The following is a 20,101-nucleotide window of genomic DNA, read 5'->3' as shown; positions in this document are numbered from 1 at the left end:
CTTTTACAGTTACAGAAGTGATCTTGTCCTGTCCTCTTGGTTTGTTGTTACTGCCGATGGGCCCTGCTGTGCTCTGGTTTTATTCAGAGCTCTTAAGAGGGCCTACAGTAAGAGTTAATTCAACAGCAGCAAGTGGAGGGAACGCAGCCCTCATGACAGTGCTTTAATACATTGCATAGATGGTGGTGATTTCAGTTTTTGTTTTTTGAAAGAGACAGATGCTTATGAGCAAGAGATGTCAGGGGAGACAAAGGCAAAGTGAGAAAGTAAGAGAGCAAGAGAGACGAACAGTAAAAGAGTCAGAGAGAGAGAGGTGGAATAAGAGAGAGCTGTGCTTATGTAAGTCTGAGACAAGTGAAGCACAGTTTGACAGATTGAGGTTGATGACTCTCCTCAGGGACTGGTTGCAATAGGTGGGAGGCTTTCACATGAGCAAATTATGGCTTACTCTCACTGGCATAAAAGCCACAACCCCCCCGACTCTGACCACAACCCACGCGATAAGTTCCCGTTTGTCTGGTGTCTTGAGGAAAAATGAATTTCAGTGCTGAGCTTACAGCTATGAATGCAGCTCAGTGTGGTTCTCCAGGATTTAGGTTGGGCTAAGTGTTTGACTCGGGAGAACCGCAGTCTGTAACCTTGCTCTGAGGTGTGGTAGGTTATTGAGACTGATATGTGACATTGTATCATAGAAAGCACATCGAATAGGGAGCAGTGCTGCAATATTTTATTTAATTTTTTAAAATGTATTTATTTTACATTAACTATGTAGTTAAGTTAAAGGGGATTGTAGGGGAACACTGTTGTCTGGTTTGCTTATGTTCAGAAGCTGTACGTTTTGTAAGGTGGAACGTTATGTTTGAGGGGAAAAATCTGTTGTAGGTGGCTGAGGTTTAACTTGTCAGACTGGAGAGCAGCAGATGGTGAGGAAACATAATCAGAATTTTATAAAAATTGTTTTTTGATTAATATCTTGAACATCGTCTTTACGGTTTATGTGTAGTATTTATTCAAATTGTCATGAAATAAAAGAAAGAAATCTTGTAATATAAACGTATTTCTTATACAGAAAGAAACATGAGATGTCTGAACACTGAAATGCATGGAGGGGAATGGGGAACCAGCATCTAATGTTTTGTTTTAAGTGCCTACTTGGGTTGGGTTTACAAAGTATAGTATATTCATAATAAGCAAGACGCAAATTTCCTTTCCTTTTTGTAAATTTAGATTGTCTCTGTCAAACGTTCACAGAAAAGTGCAAGATATTCTTTGTGGTTGTTGAAAAATGGTTTTTCTATAAGTGGTTGAAGGTAGCTCTGAATTGTTTGGCCATTTTTATTGCATAGTGCTTCAGCAAGCTCCAGAATGTCTGCTTAGGGTTTTGTTTTTTTGTTTTGTTTTTTTTAAAACCAACATTGGTTTAAACTGATTAGTGGCCTAATCCTCACCATTAGCTGCCAGATGCCACTGTTTTTGTGCTATTTCTGGTTCTCTGCCACTTGAATGGATAACATAAAAGGCTTAGAGGGCATTCAATTTTACAACACAGTGGTCTAATACCTCAGAACCCTGCTTTCCCTTTTAGATTTTTGCTTCCTTCAGAAATGATGGTGGCATTATTTTTGCACCGTCATGATACACATTGCCCAGCTGTGTAAAATGGCTGGCTAGAGGGAGCAGGATGTGCCCTGCAGAGAGAGAATGAAGAAGGATGAGGTGAGGATGGACAGTGTAGTCTAAGGGTTGTCAGTTGTCACAAGTCATTGTGACTAATAGTCCTATTAATAGGCCTGTTTGCTGCAGTGTCATCACCTCCCCTGCCTCCAAGGTGTCAACACCTGTGAATTGTGGGAAGCGTAGGAAGTGACAGATGATGATTTACAGATCCCCCAGTCAACAAAATGGATGCAAGTGGATGCTGGACAATGGCTCTTAAAGTGAAAAATACCAGTGATTTAAAAACACGCAAACACTGATTAGTCTGGCGGAAATGTATCTCTGAAATGTTGTTTGCTATTTCACTTCACTGCGACCCGCTAAATGACACAGTGTGGAAATGTACCGGGGAAACTGAGTGCAGCAGGATAAAAATAGCTAAGCTGGATATGTCTGTTTTAGTCTGATAATGCTTAGAGGTGTATGAGTGTGTGAGACTCTGTCTGGAACTCCAGGCTGAAGTGCTTTTTGAAGTGTATTCCCTGAATCTATGAACAAACCATATTATCAGTACATAAATTAAAACTAGGTTTGAGTTCATGTTGGTTAGTATCCTAAAATGGAGAACTGCATTTGTCAGCCTCATCAGGTAGCAGAATAGATGTTGTTTCATTCACTGTTGGTCTCTTACAGTATTGCTCAGCAGGCACCGAAAAAATGTTCCTTATATCCACCTTCAATTAAGGCATGACCATCCGTGTGTGTGTTTAACTTTCAGGGACGCCATGTGGCGTGTGTTCACCGGCGCTCTGTCTGTAGAGGAGAAGGAGAAAGGCAATCAGTTACTTCAGGATCTGAGGGAGATTGAGTCATGGGTGTACCGACTATTGCGTTCTCCAGTGCCTGTAGCAGGTCTCCGACGTGTGGATGTGGAGGTGCTCCCACACGAACTGCAGCCGGCACTTACCTTTGCCCTGCCGGACTCCTCACGCTTCTGCTTGGTGGATTTTCCCCTCCACCTTCCCCTGGAACTCTTGGGGGTGGATGCCTGCCTACAGGTGCTCAGCTGCATCCTGCTGGAGCACAAGGTAAAAGAATGGGGGTCTTAATGAAAAAGCATCCTGCTCTGTAAGCACCCTACGTTGGTTATCAAATTTGATATTTAGATTGCCTGCATGGTATTCAACTGATCTTTTACTCAACATCATTTGGACCTTACTCTGTCATTTTGAATTTAGATCACTTTTCATACACACGATTGACAAACTGTAGCCTTGCCTAAAACCAACATTTCAGTCTGGCTTAGAAAATATATTTGAGAACAAAATGAACTGAACATTTCAGCATAGAATTTGAATAGAGATTAAAAGAATTCTGGAGTCCCAACTTTTCATCAGTTCCTTTTTCATTGTGCGTTTAGGGTGTAGTAGGCTGTTGACTCTCACATGCTCTCTGCTGTTTGTAGGTTGTACTGCAGTCTCGAGATTACAACGCTCTCTCTATGAGTGTGATGGCATTTGTGGCCATGATTTACCCTCTGGAGTACATGTTCCCTGTTATCCCTCTGCTTCCCACATGCATGGCCTCTGCCGAACAGGTATCATGAAATTACAAGCCACTAGATTTGACTTAATTATTGGGTAAATATTACTGGAAAAGCAACATTTTGTCAGAATTCTCAAGCTACTTTACAATTGTATAAACAACTCTAATTTGACAATATGTGGTAAATCATTGGGCAATCAAATCTTGAACGGAATCCTCTAGTTACATACATTTTTACCTCTAACATGATTTGATTTGCAAGTCTCTCTGGATAAGAACATTGCAGAATATGAAATTGTGCACCTCTCTCCATTCTCTCTTCTCTGTCAAGCTTCTGCTAGCACCTACACCATATATTATTGGTGTGCCTGCTAGTTTCTTTCTCTATAAATTAGACTTCAAGATGCCTGATGATGTTTGGCTAGTGGATCTGGACTGCAATAAGGTCAGTAAGCTGTAGCTACCCAGTCCTTCATTTTACCAGAATTTAATTTTCACCTATTTTATATTTAAATTTAACATCATTAAATTAAATTAAATTTCATATTTAATTCATCATCATTGTTTTATTTACAGTTTGTTCTGCCTCTTCCTAGGTTATTGCTCCTAGCAATGCAGAATTGCTCCCACCTTTACCTGAACCAGAAGCTTCAGAGCTGAAGAAACACCTGAAACAAGTAAACAAAAATATCCCAAAACGTTTTCCAAAAATGTTTATATAGTGATATGTATATGTATGTATATGTGTGTGTGTGTATGTTTGTATGTATGTGTATATATATATATATATATATATATATATATATATATATATATATATATATATACAGACACACATTAGGGCTGGGCGATATGATCAAAAAATCTTGATAACAAAATATAATGTCAAAATATTTATTTTTAACACCAAAAAGAATATGCTGTATAATCTAACTGTAATTATAAAACTGTATGCCTAAGAAATATGAGCCTTTAATTATTGAGTATCTGCCGATTTGATACTTTTTCTAGATAGTACTGTTACACAGTGCACACTTCAAGTAAACTAGCATTAAGAAACAAACTGCCTGCATTCAATGTGCTGCTTAATTTTTTTTTTTTGTTTTTGTGTATCAAAGTAAACAAATGGTGTCTTCACAAATACATAATTTAATATTATTTTTAATCTTATATGAAATGATCTAATGTGATTTTTATGTATAAATAATTACTTTATAAAATAACATTTTTATTTATTTAATTTTTTTTTAAGCATTGACCTGTTTCTCTCAGCGTCGCCACAAAACCAACAAACCCCTGATAGCGGGAGTGTGACTCTATTGGTTTGAGCACTGAATGATGGACAGTTAAGTCTGGCCGCTAATTGGCCAAATAAAAGTGATGATCCAATGAGAAGTGCATTCTCTGGCTGAGGGAGAGAACCGTGTTTCAAACAAGTCATTAACAGTGCTATTTTTTGGAATTAAAACCTTGCCACTGACTTCATTTTTGTCCTTTGTTGACTTACTTACAATAATCAGAGAGTTAGATTTGAGAGAGCGATAAATGTGCTGAGAACTGCTCCAGCAGTGTACACGAACAATAGCAGGACAGCATTGTGTGTGTGTGTGTGAGTGTGTGTGTGTCTGTTTGGCTGTGCGAGCGAGCGTGGGTGCACTAGCATGTGTAGGTGAGGGTGTGTGAGAGAGAAAAACAGAGCTTAATGAGACATTTGTGCACTTTTTTTAATGTACTAATGTTATAAATGTGCTCAGATGGAAACTCGATATAAGGCATATGGGCATGTATCGATGTATACCCCCAGCATTAGCTAGAGCTGAAGACATGTTCGCATGCCCACGTCAGAGGCTCATTCTTACGTCACAATATTGCGATATCGCAAAAGTCTTATCGAATTAAAAACTTACTTTATAACCATGTATTATCTTGCACGACATTATATCGCCCACCCCTAAATATACATACAAACTGTTGATTTTGTTTCTCCTGAAAAAAAAGAAAAAAAAAACATGTTTTTGTTTTTGTTTGTTTAACTGTACAGTTCTGTTGTAATGCAGTTTAATGAATGCCTATTTCTTCCTTCCCTTGTCTGTTCTAGCTTTTGGAGGTAATGAATTCTGGGTCCATCTCATTCATGGATCCAGTAATAGCCTGAGTGTTCTAAAGTAACTAACCCCAGAACCCCGCCTGTAGAACCCTTATAGCACTTACAGCAAAGTATTATCAAGAACCCAAAACTGATTCAGAATACAAATTAACTCCTCTGAATCTATTAACAAAAGCTATTAACAATGCTTAAGATGCTTAAGATGCTAAAATGCATCTCAGCATCTTGATATTATTGGCTACAGTAAAATGTTTTCTATTCAGTTGTTTTAGTCATCCTTTAATATTTGACTATGGTGTTTTTTTATTTATTTGTTTTAAATAAGATATACCTTAATATTTCACCTGCCATCATACTTTTCCCCTACTTACAAATATAATCTTCATAAGAAAATTATACATTTTAAATCAGCCTGGATATTCAGATCATCATGGTTCTGAAAATGATGATGAAATCTGAATCAGACACAATACATTGAAAACCTGTGTATTGTGATTTGTGATCTCCAATCCATATTGTTGATAGATTCCTCATCTTGGAAAACCTGTGTTGTGGTTAATTGATGTGAATACATGAAGGTTTTAAGAGAAGTCATATCCTAATAAATAAAGGCATTAAGCTTCGGTATAATTTTTATTCCCACATGGAAAGTGATTCATTCAGATCTACATCTTCTGCTTCTATACTTATTGGTTATCACTCTGGTAACCATGGATGTTCTAATTGGCTGGAAGCTCTGACTGACTATAGTGCTGGACAATATAAATATTATGCAACAGAAAGGACAGAATGTGAATCATGCATCAGTATTGACTTTTGTATTAATAATACTAATAAATTACAAAAACTACTAAGGTAGCAACTATTTGCTGATACCCACCTAAAAATAATTTATAGTTTGAGTTTGGAAATTGTGACTATGACTTGTGAGATCAACACTGATATTGACCCAGTTTAGTAGCCACATTAACATTGCATCTTATTTAAAGCAACTATCTTATCGATATTGATCTAATTTGTGATGTGCGTCCCTATTAACTACATTGAATGTAAATGTTTGGGTGTGGCAGATAGAATGTGCAGTTTAATTTCTGGAATTGTGGTATTGGTCTGGTGAAGGTTTACAAGAACTCAAAGCAAGGGTTTATTAAATGTATTAATGCCAGCTATAGTATAAACAAACGGTTTAAAATGTTTGTTCAAATACTGTGATATTGACTTTTATTTTTATTGAACAGCACTATTTTCTGTCTGTATTTGTCACAAAGCATCTCCTTTGTCCATTCACTCTGTTAATGTAGTGTTCCTGTATTTGTCCTGCCATATTATTTATTTTTTTGGCTTCTTTTTGTGTAAAATTGCTTTCTCAATTTGTCTGTTCGTTTCCATTTTTTCAGTTTTTTGCTTTACTCAATGTTCACACACTGTACTCTCTCTTCCCGACTTTTTGGTCACATGACCTACTGATCTTTCCCAGTGATTGTCTGGGGTTGGTAGTCATGTGACATTGGCTCTGTGTGTCTTTTTTGTGTATGTGTTCCTCAGTGTCTGGTTAGGCTGACTGTGATCACCCAAAAGCAGATCTTCTCGTCTGACTCCAAGGTTCCTCTATCTCTGCTCCTGGAACTTGCAATGCTCCCTACTTGCACGCAGTCCTGATACATTCTGTGCCTTCACTTCATGCATAGACACATTTATGGCTCTTTCCACTGCATGGTACTACTCAACTGCATTCAGATTTTTTGCTAAGCCATTAGGCAAATTTGGTACCTGGTACTTGGAACCAGGTACTTTTTAGTACCCATAAGTCTGTGGTTCCAAGTGAGCTATGTAGAGCTATTAATTAATTAATTAATTAAATTTAATTACAATGAATACACTAAAAATAGCCATTTGTAAAATGCTATAATTTTTATTTTTATAGCTGTAATTTTTTATTTTTATTTTTTGGATCCAATTGAATATGCAATGAGTAAACAATGCTGTTGTTGTGGTTTCCTAAGCCAGCTGTTCCTGTTAGTGTTGGTGTTTTGTGATATTACCAGCTACATTTCTGGCAGGAAATGTTGTGGAAAACAAACCAGGTCCCAGGTACCAAACAGCGAGTCGAGTAGTGTAGGTACCATGCAGTGAAAATACGCCATTGAGCACACACTTCAGTTAAGATACATACACACAGTGTATCGGACTAATCCAGTGTTATGCAAAGGTCAGAGCCTTACCTTTTTCTCATCAGAACAGCAGTTACGTACAAGTAATTAATTTTTCAGGAAATAAGATACTTACATAAAAAGGAGAATTCTGAATAAAATAAAGAAAGAAATAATAAAATTCAGACAAGATACTCGCTGGCTCTGTCAGATCTGATACTGGCTGCTACAGAGCAGGACATTTACTGAATAAGCGAAGAGTAACTTGGAGGGTGGAAGGCAGAAAATGCAACCAACTGCTGCCCTTTCTAAAGAAGAATGGAAGCTGTGATACAAGCAAATGATGGACACAGTAAATGCTGAAAATATATAATATCATATATAGTTGTTGAGGCTTCTGTTCATTTTTTTGTTAAACATATATTTTCTGCTTTTGTTCTGGAGCTTAGAAATAACTAACTTGTGCTTAATTGCTGCATTGACAGGAAATTAAATACTTAAAGGTTGGTCTCTGACTTCTGCCCAGTGCTTTACAGAAGCATACACGTACATATAAACAAAATAAAATCTCCCCCATCTGTGCTTTTTTTTCTTGTTCCTGTTGGATTGAGATGTGTTCTATTGCTGCTCACTGCGCTTGTTTGGCTTGAGCATGTCTGGATGTCCCTTGCACTCACTTAACAGAGAGCTCACTTAGAAATTTTTCTAACTGTAAATATGCAGATTGTAAATCAAGTGGATGATGTGTTTGGCTTGGCAATGTGGCCGGCCAGATTGTTGAAAGTGTGTAGGGATCTGCTGAAATGCTAGCTGTGTCAGTGAGGTGTGGAGCAACCGAGGGAGATATTCCCAGAGTGCTTTGTAAATGGCTCAGTGTGATGAACCAGTCCCACTTCTAACATTCTGATCTTTCAACCCAATAATTATGCAGGTCATTTCAGGCAGTAGCTTTTGATCCAGTTCATGGTTCATATACTTGTATGTAGTATCCAAAACCGACATGGTCTCAGTTTTAATAATTGGCTTAGGAGTTTTTTTGTTAGCCATTTAGGGGTCACAAACATGCTTGTATGCCTCCTGTGCATACCATGAAGTGCCACATATGACAAATAATTGCCTGAAGTGAGAATGCTACTCCTTACCCTTTTGTCCTTTTAATGTTTAGCTTGGATTTTGTGAAATCTATGTTTTTTCGGCTCATTTTCTTTTCCTATTTCTCTTCTCTCTTTCTGTCTCCCCTTTCATAGGCTCTGGCCAGTATGAGCTTGAACACTCAGCCTATTCTAAACCTAGAAAAGTTCCAGGAAGGCCAGGAACTTCCTCTGCTGCCTCCAGGCCGGGATAAGTCCTCCCCCTCCTCTACAGAGTTCAATCCCCTCATCTATGGAAATGATGTTGACTCTGTAGATGTGGCCACAAGGTCAGAGCTCTTTCAGTGTTAGATGGCAGTTTAAAACATAATATACTGCAGTCAAGCTTAAATAAAGTGCATTTTTAAAAAGCTGCTTTTTTAACAATAACACAGCATGCAAAACTGGATTTATTTATTATTGAATTAAACATTTGGAGCATGTAAACGGGTTTAAAAGCATGTCTTACATTCTTCAGCGCGTACCTTCTGTAAACACATGCTAAGCTGCATACAAAGCATGATTTTATTCATTTTTGTGATGTCACAAAAGCCAACATTTACTTTCAACATTTTTTTTCAGGTTATTATTTATCCACATTGATGGAATAAAGCTTGTTTCGACTCAGCCTGCTTTTTGAATATGGTACAATATAGGAAAATGAACCAGAGCAGAGCAGAACTCATATATATCATTAGGATGAATTGGGCATATAGGCCCTTAAAGAATATGCCTTAAGTTGTCTTTTTTTCCTTTTTAATTCTGAAAAGAGATATTTAAAGGAATTTTTACTGAATGGTGAAAACCTTTTCTTTATTTTATTTACCATGCATTCATTCATTTCAAATAGTGCTTATTTTTTTGTTTAGGGTGGCAATGGTGAGATTCTTCAACTCACCAAATGTACTGCAGGGGTTCCAGATGCACACTCGCACACTGCGGCTGTTCCCGCGGCCTGTAGTTGCCTTTCAGGCAACTTCCTTCTTGGCGTCTCGGCCAAGACGCACTGGCTTCACTGAGAAACTCTCTCACACACAGGCTGTGGAATATTATGGGGAATGGGCCTTAAACCCCACTAACTTGGCTTTCCAGAGGATCCACAATAGTAAGATGGCACAGACAGTCACCCTTAACTCATGTATTTGAAGTACACTAGCATATTCTTCATAGTTCCTTATGTATACAATATTGTAAGTTTTGGTTGTTTTGGTATTTCAGATGTATATGACCCCTCCCTCATAGGCGATAAGCCTAAGTGGTACGCTCACCAGTTGCAGCCAGTATTTTATCGTGTGTATGATGGAAACTCTCAGCTTGCCGAAGCAATGAGCGGACCATTGGAGGACGATGCTAATGACTCCGACCCTACAGATGACAGGTAGGAATCTCAGAGAGCATGGCCTCTCAAGGTCTTTAGCAAACTTAGCAAGACAGTCCCAATCCACATTCTGCTTGGATTACAACAGCATTTGTCCTGTATTGAAAGACATGGGCTAAATTAGTTTACACCCACTCAAAGCTCTTATGAAAGGGTACTATCAATCAATTAAATCAGTCAATCAAAATGTAATTGTATAGAGCTTTTCAAAACTGATGTTCTCACAAACAGCTTTACGTAAGTACAGTTGCAGTACTAGTAAACAATAGAACAATAAAATATCAAACAAAACATACTCAGTGTGTGCAAGCCAAAAGTGGCAGTGGCAATGAAATACTTGAATATGGAAAAAGAAACCTTGTGAGGAACCAGGCTTGCAAGGTGGACACACTTTTAAAAACGATTTAAATATTACTGAAGTAAAGTCCCAGAACCATCACATTATTATGTTGAGTGTACTGATATAAAACAATAGTGATGGTGGTAAAAATGATTAAAGGTAATAATTGTTAATGGGAAAAATTACATTTGGGAGCACATATGAACTGTTATATAGGTAGTGGTTGTTAGAGATATCTGAGGCATGTAGCAGTAGGTGACTGGTGAGCAATTGGTCTGCGAGGAAGAACACTTTTTCGTTTCGCGGCCAGATCTATGTTTTGGGCTGGCAAGAAGGAACAGTTAAGCAGCTCCAAATTAATGATTGAACTAATAAATACAGGCTTTTTTTCTTTGGCACTGAAGAATGTTTAATTCTGTAGACGTGTTTGACTGGAAATATGCAAAAATGTGTTGCCTGCCTTGAAGTGTATGCATGTATTAATATGTTTTTTTAGACTCTGTTAGGATGAATCATGTGTTACAATTTCTTGAGATTAATGTTTATTAATGAACTCCTCCTGTTTGTGTTTACTTTAGTGGCAGTGACAGTGAAGCATATGATGACTCTAGCTCTTCCTACTCCTCACTTGGAGATTTCGTGAATGAAATGATCAAAGGGGACATTCAGGGCGACACACCAAGTTAGCCATATTACTGTTTTTCTGTTTCTTTCAATATCTTTCCCTTTGTGCTTTTGTTTGGTTGTTTTTTGTATTTGAAATTATAAGCCTTTTACTCTTTCTATCCCTCCTTTCTGATCTCTTGCAGATGTGGATCCCTTGACACATGCAGCTCTTGAAGACGCTAATGAGGTGGAAATCCATGACTTCCAGGAGTATAAAGAGGATAGTGGGGAGCAAGGGCATGAAACAGAGGGCCCTCCTGAGGCCACAGACAGCCAGCCACTTCGCTCCAGCTCCAGCACCACAGCCAGCTCCAGCCCCAGCACTGTCATCCAGGGAGTGAATCATGTAAGTACTCTAGTTTTTTGGCTTTCCTGGTTTCAGAAGCTTGCCATTACGTTTAGGTATTATGCCCATTAGTCCCATAAAGCCTCCTTTTTTTGGCAAACCAGATTAATTTTGCGTACCATTGAAATTAAATTAGTGGTCGTTGAATGTATCCTAATGGTGTATAAAATTTTAGTGTTAACCAAAAATACATCATTTATTTCTTGATCGATAAAAAACAAAGTTTTTGAATAAATAATGTTTCATGTTGCCCATAATTAAAGCTTTTTAGGGAGCTTTTAAAGCCTGTTTCAGTAATAGGCATTAGATTCTGACTGCAGTTGTTGTACAATATTATGGTTAATATGGATGATTGTTTGGCTTTTTTTTTTTTTTTTTTTTCCGAATTAGGAGCAGACAGAGCCTGTTGAGATTGAGGCATCAGCTAGTGTAGCACTACAGAACTCTGTCCCTGTATTGGTTCCTCCACCATTTACAAGACCCACACCAGAACCAGCCCCTTCTGATGTAGGCAATAAGAAGCGAGAATATGATAACCCATATTTTGAGCCACAGTATGGCTTCCCTGTCGAAGAGGAAGCTGACAGTGAGGAACAAGAGGAGAGCTATACACCACGCTTCAATCAGAACATGAACGGAAACAAGTATGTCTGTCTCACACACACTGTCTTTGACACTACTTTGTCTTGTATTATGGTGCTATGAAAATGTATATTCTAAATTTTATATGGCAAATGCAACCAAAGAAATCATACACCAATACAAAATGAAAAACAAATTGTGCAATAAATATAGCAAAAAAACAATATATTTGAACTGTTTGGCCTTTTATTTGGGTTTGGAGTTATTTTTTGTCCTAAGCAAAGTCATCCTTTGAAGATTCATATATGTTCATATATGTAGGATGTAGGTATTTGTCTATTAAATTGAAACCTTTTGCCTATACGCATACATATTTTGATTTAATCCCTGTCTGTGTAGGCCATCTCGCCCACTAAGGCCCAGCAGTCTGAAACTTCCAGGTGAATCTGATGGAGAGGGTGATTCTAAGAACAGCTCTCCCAACTCTACCATATCCAACAACAGCAGTGACGGTTTTGGAGGACTCATGTCTTTTGCTAGTGAGTGGACAGCTCACATTATTTTTCACTCTCTCACTCCTTCATTTCTTGTCTAATTTTTAACTCTGGTTAATTACTATAATTGAATATCTAAGCTACTACAAATATACTTAATTATTTCAAGATCAATTAAAGTTATTTTATGAATATTTTGTGAATTGTTTTATTTCTCCTGACATTTTTGCATAGGTAACTTATATAAGAACCACGGCACCAGCTTCAGTCTTTCCAGTCTGGCTCTCCCTAATAAAGCAGCTAGGGAAAAGAATACTCCCTTCCCCAGTCTTAAAGGTATAGTGGAGTTTCTGTGTGCCTGAAGGCCATGCTATCTTCCTACTGTCCTTGTCCTCTCATCCTCACAGCCACTCATCCTACATCGTGTATCACATCCAGCCATTCTTATCCTCTTCACTTCTGTCTTGTACTACCTGTCAGTTCTTGCGTTGTCCCTATCTACTTTTTTCCTCTGCTTGTTTTCCTCTCTTTCTTTTTTCTTTCTTTCTTTCTTTCTTTCTTTCTCACTCCTTGTCTATCTAAGCCTTTTGGTAGTAACCAAGAACAATTAAAATTGCAAAATTTTAAGAAGTGTTTTAATTAAATAGACAGGTTACCAGGTCTTGTGACAAAGTCAATGTAATAGACAGCACATATATATTCATGCAATACATGAGTTTGGAAGCAGGGATAGAATTGTGAAGACAGATACAATGACGGGAAATACGTTATACTCATTTTTACTGGTACTTTAAATGTCATTTTTTATTATCTTTCCTTTTTATTTACTTTTATTTGTGATTATTTTTAAATAAAAGAATGGCTTATTTTTGATATAGATGATGAGACGGATCAAGGTTGGTAGGAATGTTGCTCGGCTTCTTCCCACTTTTCTTATATTTTTATGGACTCCGAGGTGCTCCTCTGGAAGTGAACCATGAGCTGAAAATCATGCCTACTTTATCTCCCACTTCATCATAAAGCTGTCTTAAGTATTATTCAGACAATATATATATATATATATATATATATATATATATATATATATATATATATATATATATTTTTTTTTTTTAGGCAAATATCATAATACAACAGACATCTGTGTTGTTTTAACTCATTATACAGTATGAAATTCTGTGTATAACTTAAAGACGAGTGTCCACTTAGTTTTTGGATTGTCATTGCACCAAAAACCTGCCACACTCTTATTAGGTTTCACAGACACATTGTGAATATGAATGTCTAGGTGCTTTATATTTAGTTTAGATGAGACACATATGTGAAAATTACATTAAGTCAAAAACAGCCTGACACTATTTGTTTTCCTTTTGGCATTTCTTATCCAAATAATACTTTTGACAAAATTTGGGGGGCATTTACAAACACCATTTTCAAAAGCTTTGGGATATTGTGAAAATTATAAAATAAAAAAAGAACAAAATGCAGTGATGTGCAAGTCATTAATCATTTAAACCCTAATTATTATTGTTCTTCTTCTTATTATTATTTTTTAAGCTTATTTTTTAAATTGATGCTAGTATCACATTATCAAAAAGTTGAGATTATATTGCATGGCCTCTTCTTTTAACCACACTTTGTAAACATTTGGCAGTTAAGGAGCCTTTTATGGGCCTTTTGCTTTGCATATAGAAATCTCTTGCAATTCTCTTAATCTTTTAATAATATTCTGTAGTGTAGAAAGAAACATCTAATCTTGAGAAACATGATTGTTGAATCATTTACTTTTTTGCCTAGGCAGCCTTTCACAGATTGGCCAACCCCTACCCATTTTTTACTTCTGAAAGATTCAACATTTCTGATATGCTTTTTTTAAACCCACTGTATGAGTCTTTAATTGGTCAACAAAAACATGTTTTTTAAACATTCATGGTTAAAATGATTTGCACATCATTCAGATGTTGTAAATTGTCCCAATCTTTTCTGTAAATGTGGTCTGTAAACAGAGTTGGTCACTTTCTTAGCTAGCACAAGTGGATCTTTTTTTCTTTTTTGTTTGTTCATGATTTTGGATATAATGTTTTTATTGCTCAGATGATGGTGATGAGAGTCCTGACAGTCCTGGTATGTTTCTGTTATCTGTTATTTCCCCTGAACGTGTGCTGGCTTGCTGTGGTTTTTTAATAATTGTAGTCCCTAATCTCAGAGAATAAGAATCTCTCTCTCTCTCTCTCTCTCTCTCTCTCTCTCTGTGTGTGTGTTTGAGAATTAGTCTTGTAACTAGTCTGATGATATACCTGTATGTGTGTGTGTGTGTTACAGGCTATACCAGCACTGTCTTTGTTTCACCCTAACCTATTTGTGTGTGTGTTTGTTGGTGGCAAAGTGTTTACTTAATAATCATAGTACAGACATATCAGTGATAAACTGTACTTGAATGCTAATTTATAGCATTTTATAAGTGATTATTATTCTCTTTGGCACTACTTTGTCTTGTGTGATTTTTCCTTTAATTGTTGATCATTTTTGTGTTTTGTGCAGAGTTAGTCTGTTATGTTTCAGCCAACATATTCATGTTCTGCCCATAAATATAGTTTAATAGCAACTGTTATGAAATTGGAAAAGCTTTAAAATGTTAGCAAAAATCAACCTAATTAGACGTTTAGCATCTATAGCTAAAAAAACAAAAAAAAATTTCTTGTTAAATTAACAAGACCTCAAAAAAATCAATACTGTCTTTAAATTGTCCTCGCATGATACTCACCAAAATTGTGTACTCACCCATCCGAATGATTGAAATCTGTTGTTCCAATCACTCTTCCACGGCCATAACCAACACCAGGCTCGCGCACAGTGTATTTTGTGCCAAAGATCAATGATCGACTGTGTTGTCATACATTTTGACCCGAGGCCATATGTTTTGACCACTCTGGTAAAGAGTGGGGCTGAGCTGTCCATTGATCATTATCTGGTGGTGAGTTGGATCATATAGTGAGGAAGACTGCCTGGCAGACCTGGTAGGATCAAACAAATATTCAGTGTTTGCAGAGGACTCTTTCCCGATTGATTCCAACTCTCCCCACTTTTCAATGTTCCCTGAGGAACTAGGGGCACTGAGTTTGAATGTTCTAGACATCCATTGTGGAAGCAGCTGCATATTGCTAGGTTGCTGAGCATGCTCTCTGTGATTGGGTAAGAGGCTCTGCTATACTGCAGGAGATTGAAATAGAACTACTGCTCCTTTGCATTGAGAGGAGGCACTTGAGCTGGTTTGAGAATCGGATAAGATGGATACCCCTGATTGCCTCTTATTGGAGGTATACCTGACATGGGCAACTAAGAGGAGGCACTGGATTAGATCCAGAACACACTGGAGAGATTATATATGAAGTTGTTGATATTTTTTGCTTACCCTGTTGCCGTCGCAATCCTGAATTGGAAGTGGAAAAAAATGATGATGGTGATAAGCAAAGCTCAGTTCAGTCTCTTGTGCTGTGGAAATTGAAATGATTTGTGAACTCCGGTAAATGAGAGTTATACCAGAAGACAAAGCTTTGTGATTTGTTTTTTGTGACATCGCGAGTATGACTGCCGCTGCAGCACTGTAGCTTGGCACACCCAGCAAGTATCCAAGCTTTCTGCAATTCAGCTGAATATATTATGATACCACTTTGGCCCTTCTGATCTTCTTACTGATACTGAGACCGAAGCATTGCATTTACTATATTTTTGGCTTGATATTTCTTTGATTACTAAAATTTACTATTTTTTTTTATTTAACTTTTCAATAAAAATTAAATATAATATAGAAATACATTTTCAGAATAAAAATTCTGAAAATAAATTGCTTTATTATTATTAATGTTAGTAGTAGTAGTGTTAAGTATTTTTGTATTTTGTCAGTAGCCAATTAAGAACATTTATATACATTTTTGTTGATTTTTAGTTTACTGCATCATTTGAACACAGCAGCGGCTCTTTCCATTGTGTGAAAACTTTAGGATGACTTAAGTAGAAATGCTCCAGAACTTGGCATAAAATCATTTTACAATCACTTCCATTGAAAGTAAAGTTTTTTTTAATTATTATTATTCTGTAAAGTTATTATTTTGGGACGTACATGTTTTTAATTGGATTATCTATTAATTAAAGAAGTACCTACTTCATGTCGCATGATTTATACTTCATTTTATGGATTCTATTCTGATTAGTATCTGATTCATAATTTTTGCTAATTTTGGACTAAGTCCAGTGCTGGATATTGGAATGGGGCCATCTTAAATTTGAAACCCTTTTTTTTTTTATTCTTTGAACTTTATATGTTCTCAGGATTCATGTTTGTAGTTCTATTTACCTGTGTTTGTAGTTTAGTTGGTAAAACATACCGTGCAAATTATAAATCCTTCTTAGTATTTCCTCTAAATTCTGTGTACTTTATTCTTTACCATATTTCTATCTAATTAGTCATATGCTGAAGGAGCAAAAACAATTTCTAGATTTTGCAGTTCCCTAAGACGTACAATGGTGGGCTTCCCTGTAATATTCTCATGTTTTCTCTCTCTCTCTCTCTCTCTCTTTCTCTCTCTCTCTCTCTCTCTCTCTCTCTCTCTCTCTCTCACACACACACTCACTCACTCTCTCTCACACACACTTTCTCTTGCTGTATCTCTACCTGGTTTCCTTTATCATTTTTGCTTTTTTCTCTTTACTGTTCTGCTCTTTTCTGGTTTCTCTGCTCTGCTTTATACATGTGTTTGTGTATGTAGTTGTGGGTTGATGTTTGGACTGGTTCTGTCTGGGCCGGTGTTGCTCTCTGTCCCTCTTTAACCCCCCTTTGTACTAATTTTGGCTTCTGTGTCCAGTATTTGGGCTAAATTCTCTAATGGAGATTATAACAGAGGTCGGCCCGGGGAGCGGAGAAGGTGGGTTCCGCCCTTTGCTGCGCGAGCTGCATGCTTCTCCAAAGCCAGTCAACTACATCTCCCAGCATCCTCTTTATCCACCATTTACTTTTTGTGTCCCTGAGAGTCACTTGGTCATTTGTCACTGTAGTTGCACCATTTTATTAATTTGCTTGTTCATGCCAGTAAGCCACTCATTCCACTATGTTGTTTTAAAGGTTGGGCCCATTACTTTAGAGCAGTAGAAACATTTTTTATTACTGATGATAGTTGTTTTCTTAGCAAGAAATGTGTCTCATCACAAAGCTGCTTTTGCGAGTTGAATCTGAACAGTGCTAAATGTCTTTAATGGAAAGCAATGGTATTTTTCACACTATTCGCTCAGCAACACAGAGTTGTTTAAAAAGTCAAAACAAGAAAAGGGATTGGCACTATGTGTGGCACCCATTGCCAGGTCAGGGCCACTGCTGTACTAATAAATGGTCATGTGGGGTTACTTCGATAGTTGAATGTGTTAAAGTGTGGCTGACATTATCTACAGACCACTGGACTGGGACGTTCACCGGTATGTATCTGGACCTGATAAAATGAAGATAAAGCATATATTTAAAGCAGGTGTAGTTAACATAGAGGCCAATACATCTATTTCTCCACAAGCATATATTATATGAACCTACTTTTCACATTAGCAACAGTGCAGTCAAGAGATAAAGGTGCAAAATTGTATTTGTAAGTAGCCTGTATGCTAGCAGGTGCGCTATATTGCCAAAACTTGGCAGGAGAATGGTACTTATCTGCACTGTGCGAGGTGTAAATTTTGGTGGATGGGAGGTGGTTAATCAGGAGTTGGGCTTGGCCCATTAGTTCCAGTAAAAGGAACTCTTAATGCCTCAGCATACCAAGAGATTTTGGACAATTTCATGCTCTCAAATTTGAGTTTGGGGATGGCCAACGTGACAACGCACCAGTGCACAAAGCAAGGTTCATAAAAATGGCTTGCACCTGCTGTTGACCTCAATCCAATAGAACAACTTTAGTATGAATTAGAGTGGAGACTGCGAGCTAGGCCTTCTCGTCCAAAATCAGTGTCTGACCTCACAAATGTGCTTCTAGAAGAATGGTCAAAAATTGCCATAACACACTCTTAAACCTAGTGGAAAGACTTCCTATTATATGTGTGAAGGCAAACAAGTTAATGCTTTTGGCAATATAGTGTAAATCAGTGGTCACCAACCTTTTTACGTACAAGATCACCTATTGAAATCAGAACAAATAAAAGATCTACCAGCGTAAAAAAAAAAGCAAAAAAGCTGTGTACTTCCCCATCACCTCCAATAACATAAAATGTATAATTAATATATAGCTGAGTGTTGGTTGTAGTGTTGCTCAGTGCCTGAGGCTGTATGTAAGAGCTAAAGAGGTGTTTTGACATGTTGCGCTACCTACTGATAACTATCCTTTTTAATGTTTTTATGTGTTTTTAATGGGAAATGTCTCTTTTATTCCCTTTGGTGCATTATACAATATTAGTTTACTGTATTTACTTCAGTGCTTCAAAACTGAATGCTGAATCAAATCTTCAAAAAATCTTATATTTGCCCTCATAAGGGGATTTAGACTGTGCATGTCTCTTGCTTATACCTCTGTTGGGAGCATTTTCTGATACACTTCTTTTAGCTTATCCAAATATCCTACCTATTATTTAGGCAGCTGTGCTTATAAAAGTACACTATGGTCGCACATTTCTACAGGATAGCACAACTCAACCGAACACCGGAGTACAGCATGAAATATTTGTGTAATATCTCCTGTTTTGAAACTGTCAGCACTGTTGCCGTGCCGGCTCAGAGAGGGCAGAGACAGAGCAGCAGCACTATTGGTCAGTAACGCACATTCTAGTGTCAGTATTCGCAGACACAAACCCTGTGTGACCGCGGCCTTATATGTCCCTGCTTAAGTAGCACACCACCACTGTGGATACAGAATGACTCAGTTATATTAACTTAAATGCCATAACTGAAGCAGCCATGATTTATCACAATCAGCTTGCATGGTCTTGGGGATCGACCTGTCAATCGCGATCGACTGGTTGGCGACCATTGGTGTAAATAGCCTTCTTACTGAAGTAGTGGCATGTATGCATTTTCAAAATGTGAAAGTAAACTCATTAAAAACAGCAAAATCAGTTATCTTACTGCATAAATTGTTTTATTAATTGCATTCTTTTCAGATGCAAATAATAGAGATACCTACCTTTTATATCATTTACACATTACAATGTAATGTTTCACTTTATCATTAAAATGTAGGGCCCAACCTATTTTGTGATGTACCCACAGTGTGGTGTAACAACACATTAATGCACTCATCTACATGCCGTGTATATGCAGTTGAAAGTACAAAGTGTATATTCACAAATGTGCTTTATGCCTGTTACCAGGGCAGATGCATAGAAACATAAAGAATTATGCGGTTTGATCATACAAACTTGAGATTTTTTTCATTTATTTTTCTTTTGTTCTGTGCATGAGTCACGTGATTTGTTGATTTATAGCCACTCAGACAGTGTGTCGCTAGTTTCTTCATGTTCATCTCTCTACTCTGCCAACCTGTGTACAATGTGTGTGCATAACTGTAGTCTGTTTCCCAGTCTGCTCCTTTTCATTTATCATTTTGTAGCTCATTCAGCATCATCAGCTATAATACCACCTGCTGTGATGTACAAGTTTCAATTTGGCGGAAATAAAAAGAAAACCAACTTGTTTGTCCTTTTTACTTAGACAAATTTTGCTCTTTAGAAACCACT

The 20,101-nt window shown here is 37.2% G+C and overlaps 1 protein-coding gene across 15 annotated transcripts in view; it reads left to right on the top strand.

The window, feature by feature from the left end:
* LOC136676330 (MAP kinase-activating death domain protein-like) overlaps positions 1 to 20,101 on the top strand; it is a 50,966-nt gene that overhangs the window by 13,916 nt on the left and 16,949 nt on the right. For 8 of the 15 annotated variants that reach the window (XM_066653240.1, XM_066653237.1, XM_066653239.1 and 5 more), the window contains exons 5-17: positions 2,435 to 2,744; positions 3,122 to 3,253; positions 3,533 to 3,646; positions 3,798 to 3,878; positions 6,854 to 6,910; positions 8,706 to 8,878; positions 9,458 to 9,693; positions 9,807 to 9,966; positions 10,885 to 10,988; positions 11,116 to 11,318; positions 11,709 to 11,962; positions 12,300 to 12,439; positions 12,629 to 12,730. In XM_066653240.1, coding sequence (XP_066509337.1) covers positions 2,435 to 2,744; positions 3,122 to 3,253; positions 3,533 to 3,646; positions 3,798 to 3,878; positions 6,854 to 6,910; positions 8,706 to 8,878; positions 9,458 to 9,693; positions 9,807 to 9,966; positions 10,885 to 10,988; positions 11,116 to 11,318; positions 11,709 to 11,962; positions 12,300 to 12,439; positions 12,629 to 12,730 — 2,066 coding nt within the window. The remainder of the gene's footprint in view (positions 1 to 2,434; positions 2,745 to 3,121; positions 3,254 to 3,532; positions 3,647 to 3,797; positions 3,879 to 6,853; positions 6,911 to 8,705; positions 8,879 to 9,457; positions 9,694 to 9,806; positions 9,967 to 10,884; positions 10,989 to 11,115; positions 11,319 to 11,708; positions 11,963 to 12,299; positions 12,440 to 12,628; positions 12,731 to 20,101) is intronic. The other 7 variants (XM_066653246.1, XM_066653242.1, XM_066653247.1 and 4 more) reach the window with 1 other exon arrangement.

Source organism: Hoplias malabaricus, chromosome X2 (genome assembly GCF_029633855.1).
Source record: "Hoplias malabaricus isolate fHopMal1 chromosome X2, fHopMal1.hap1, whole genome shotgun sequence".
Lineage (NCBI taxonomy): Eukaryota > Metazoa > Chordata > Actinopteri > Characiformes > Erythrinidae > Hoplias > Hoplias malabaricus.
The sequence above is the reverse complement of the archived record's forward strand: the minus strand, read 5'-3'. Positions and strand labels throughout refer to the sequence as shown.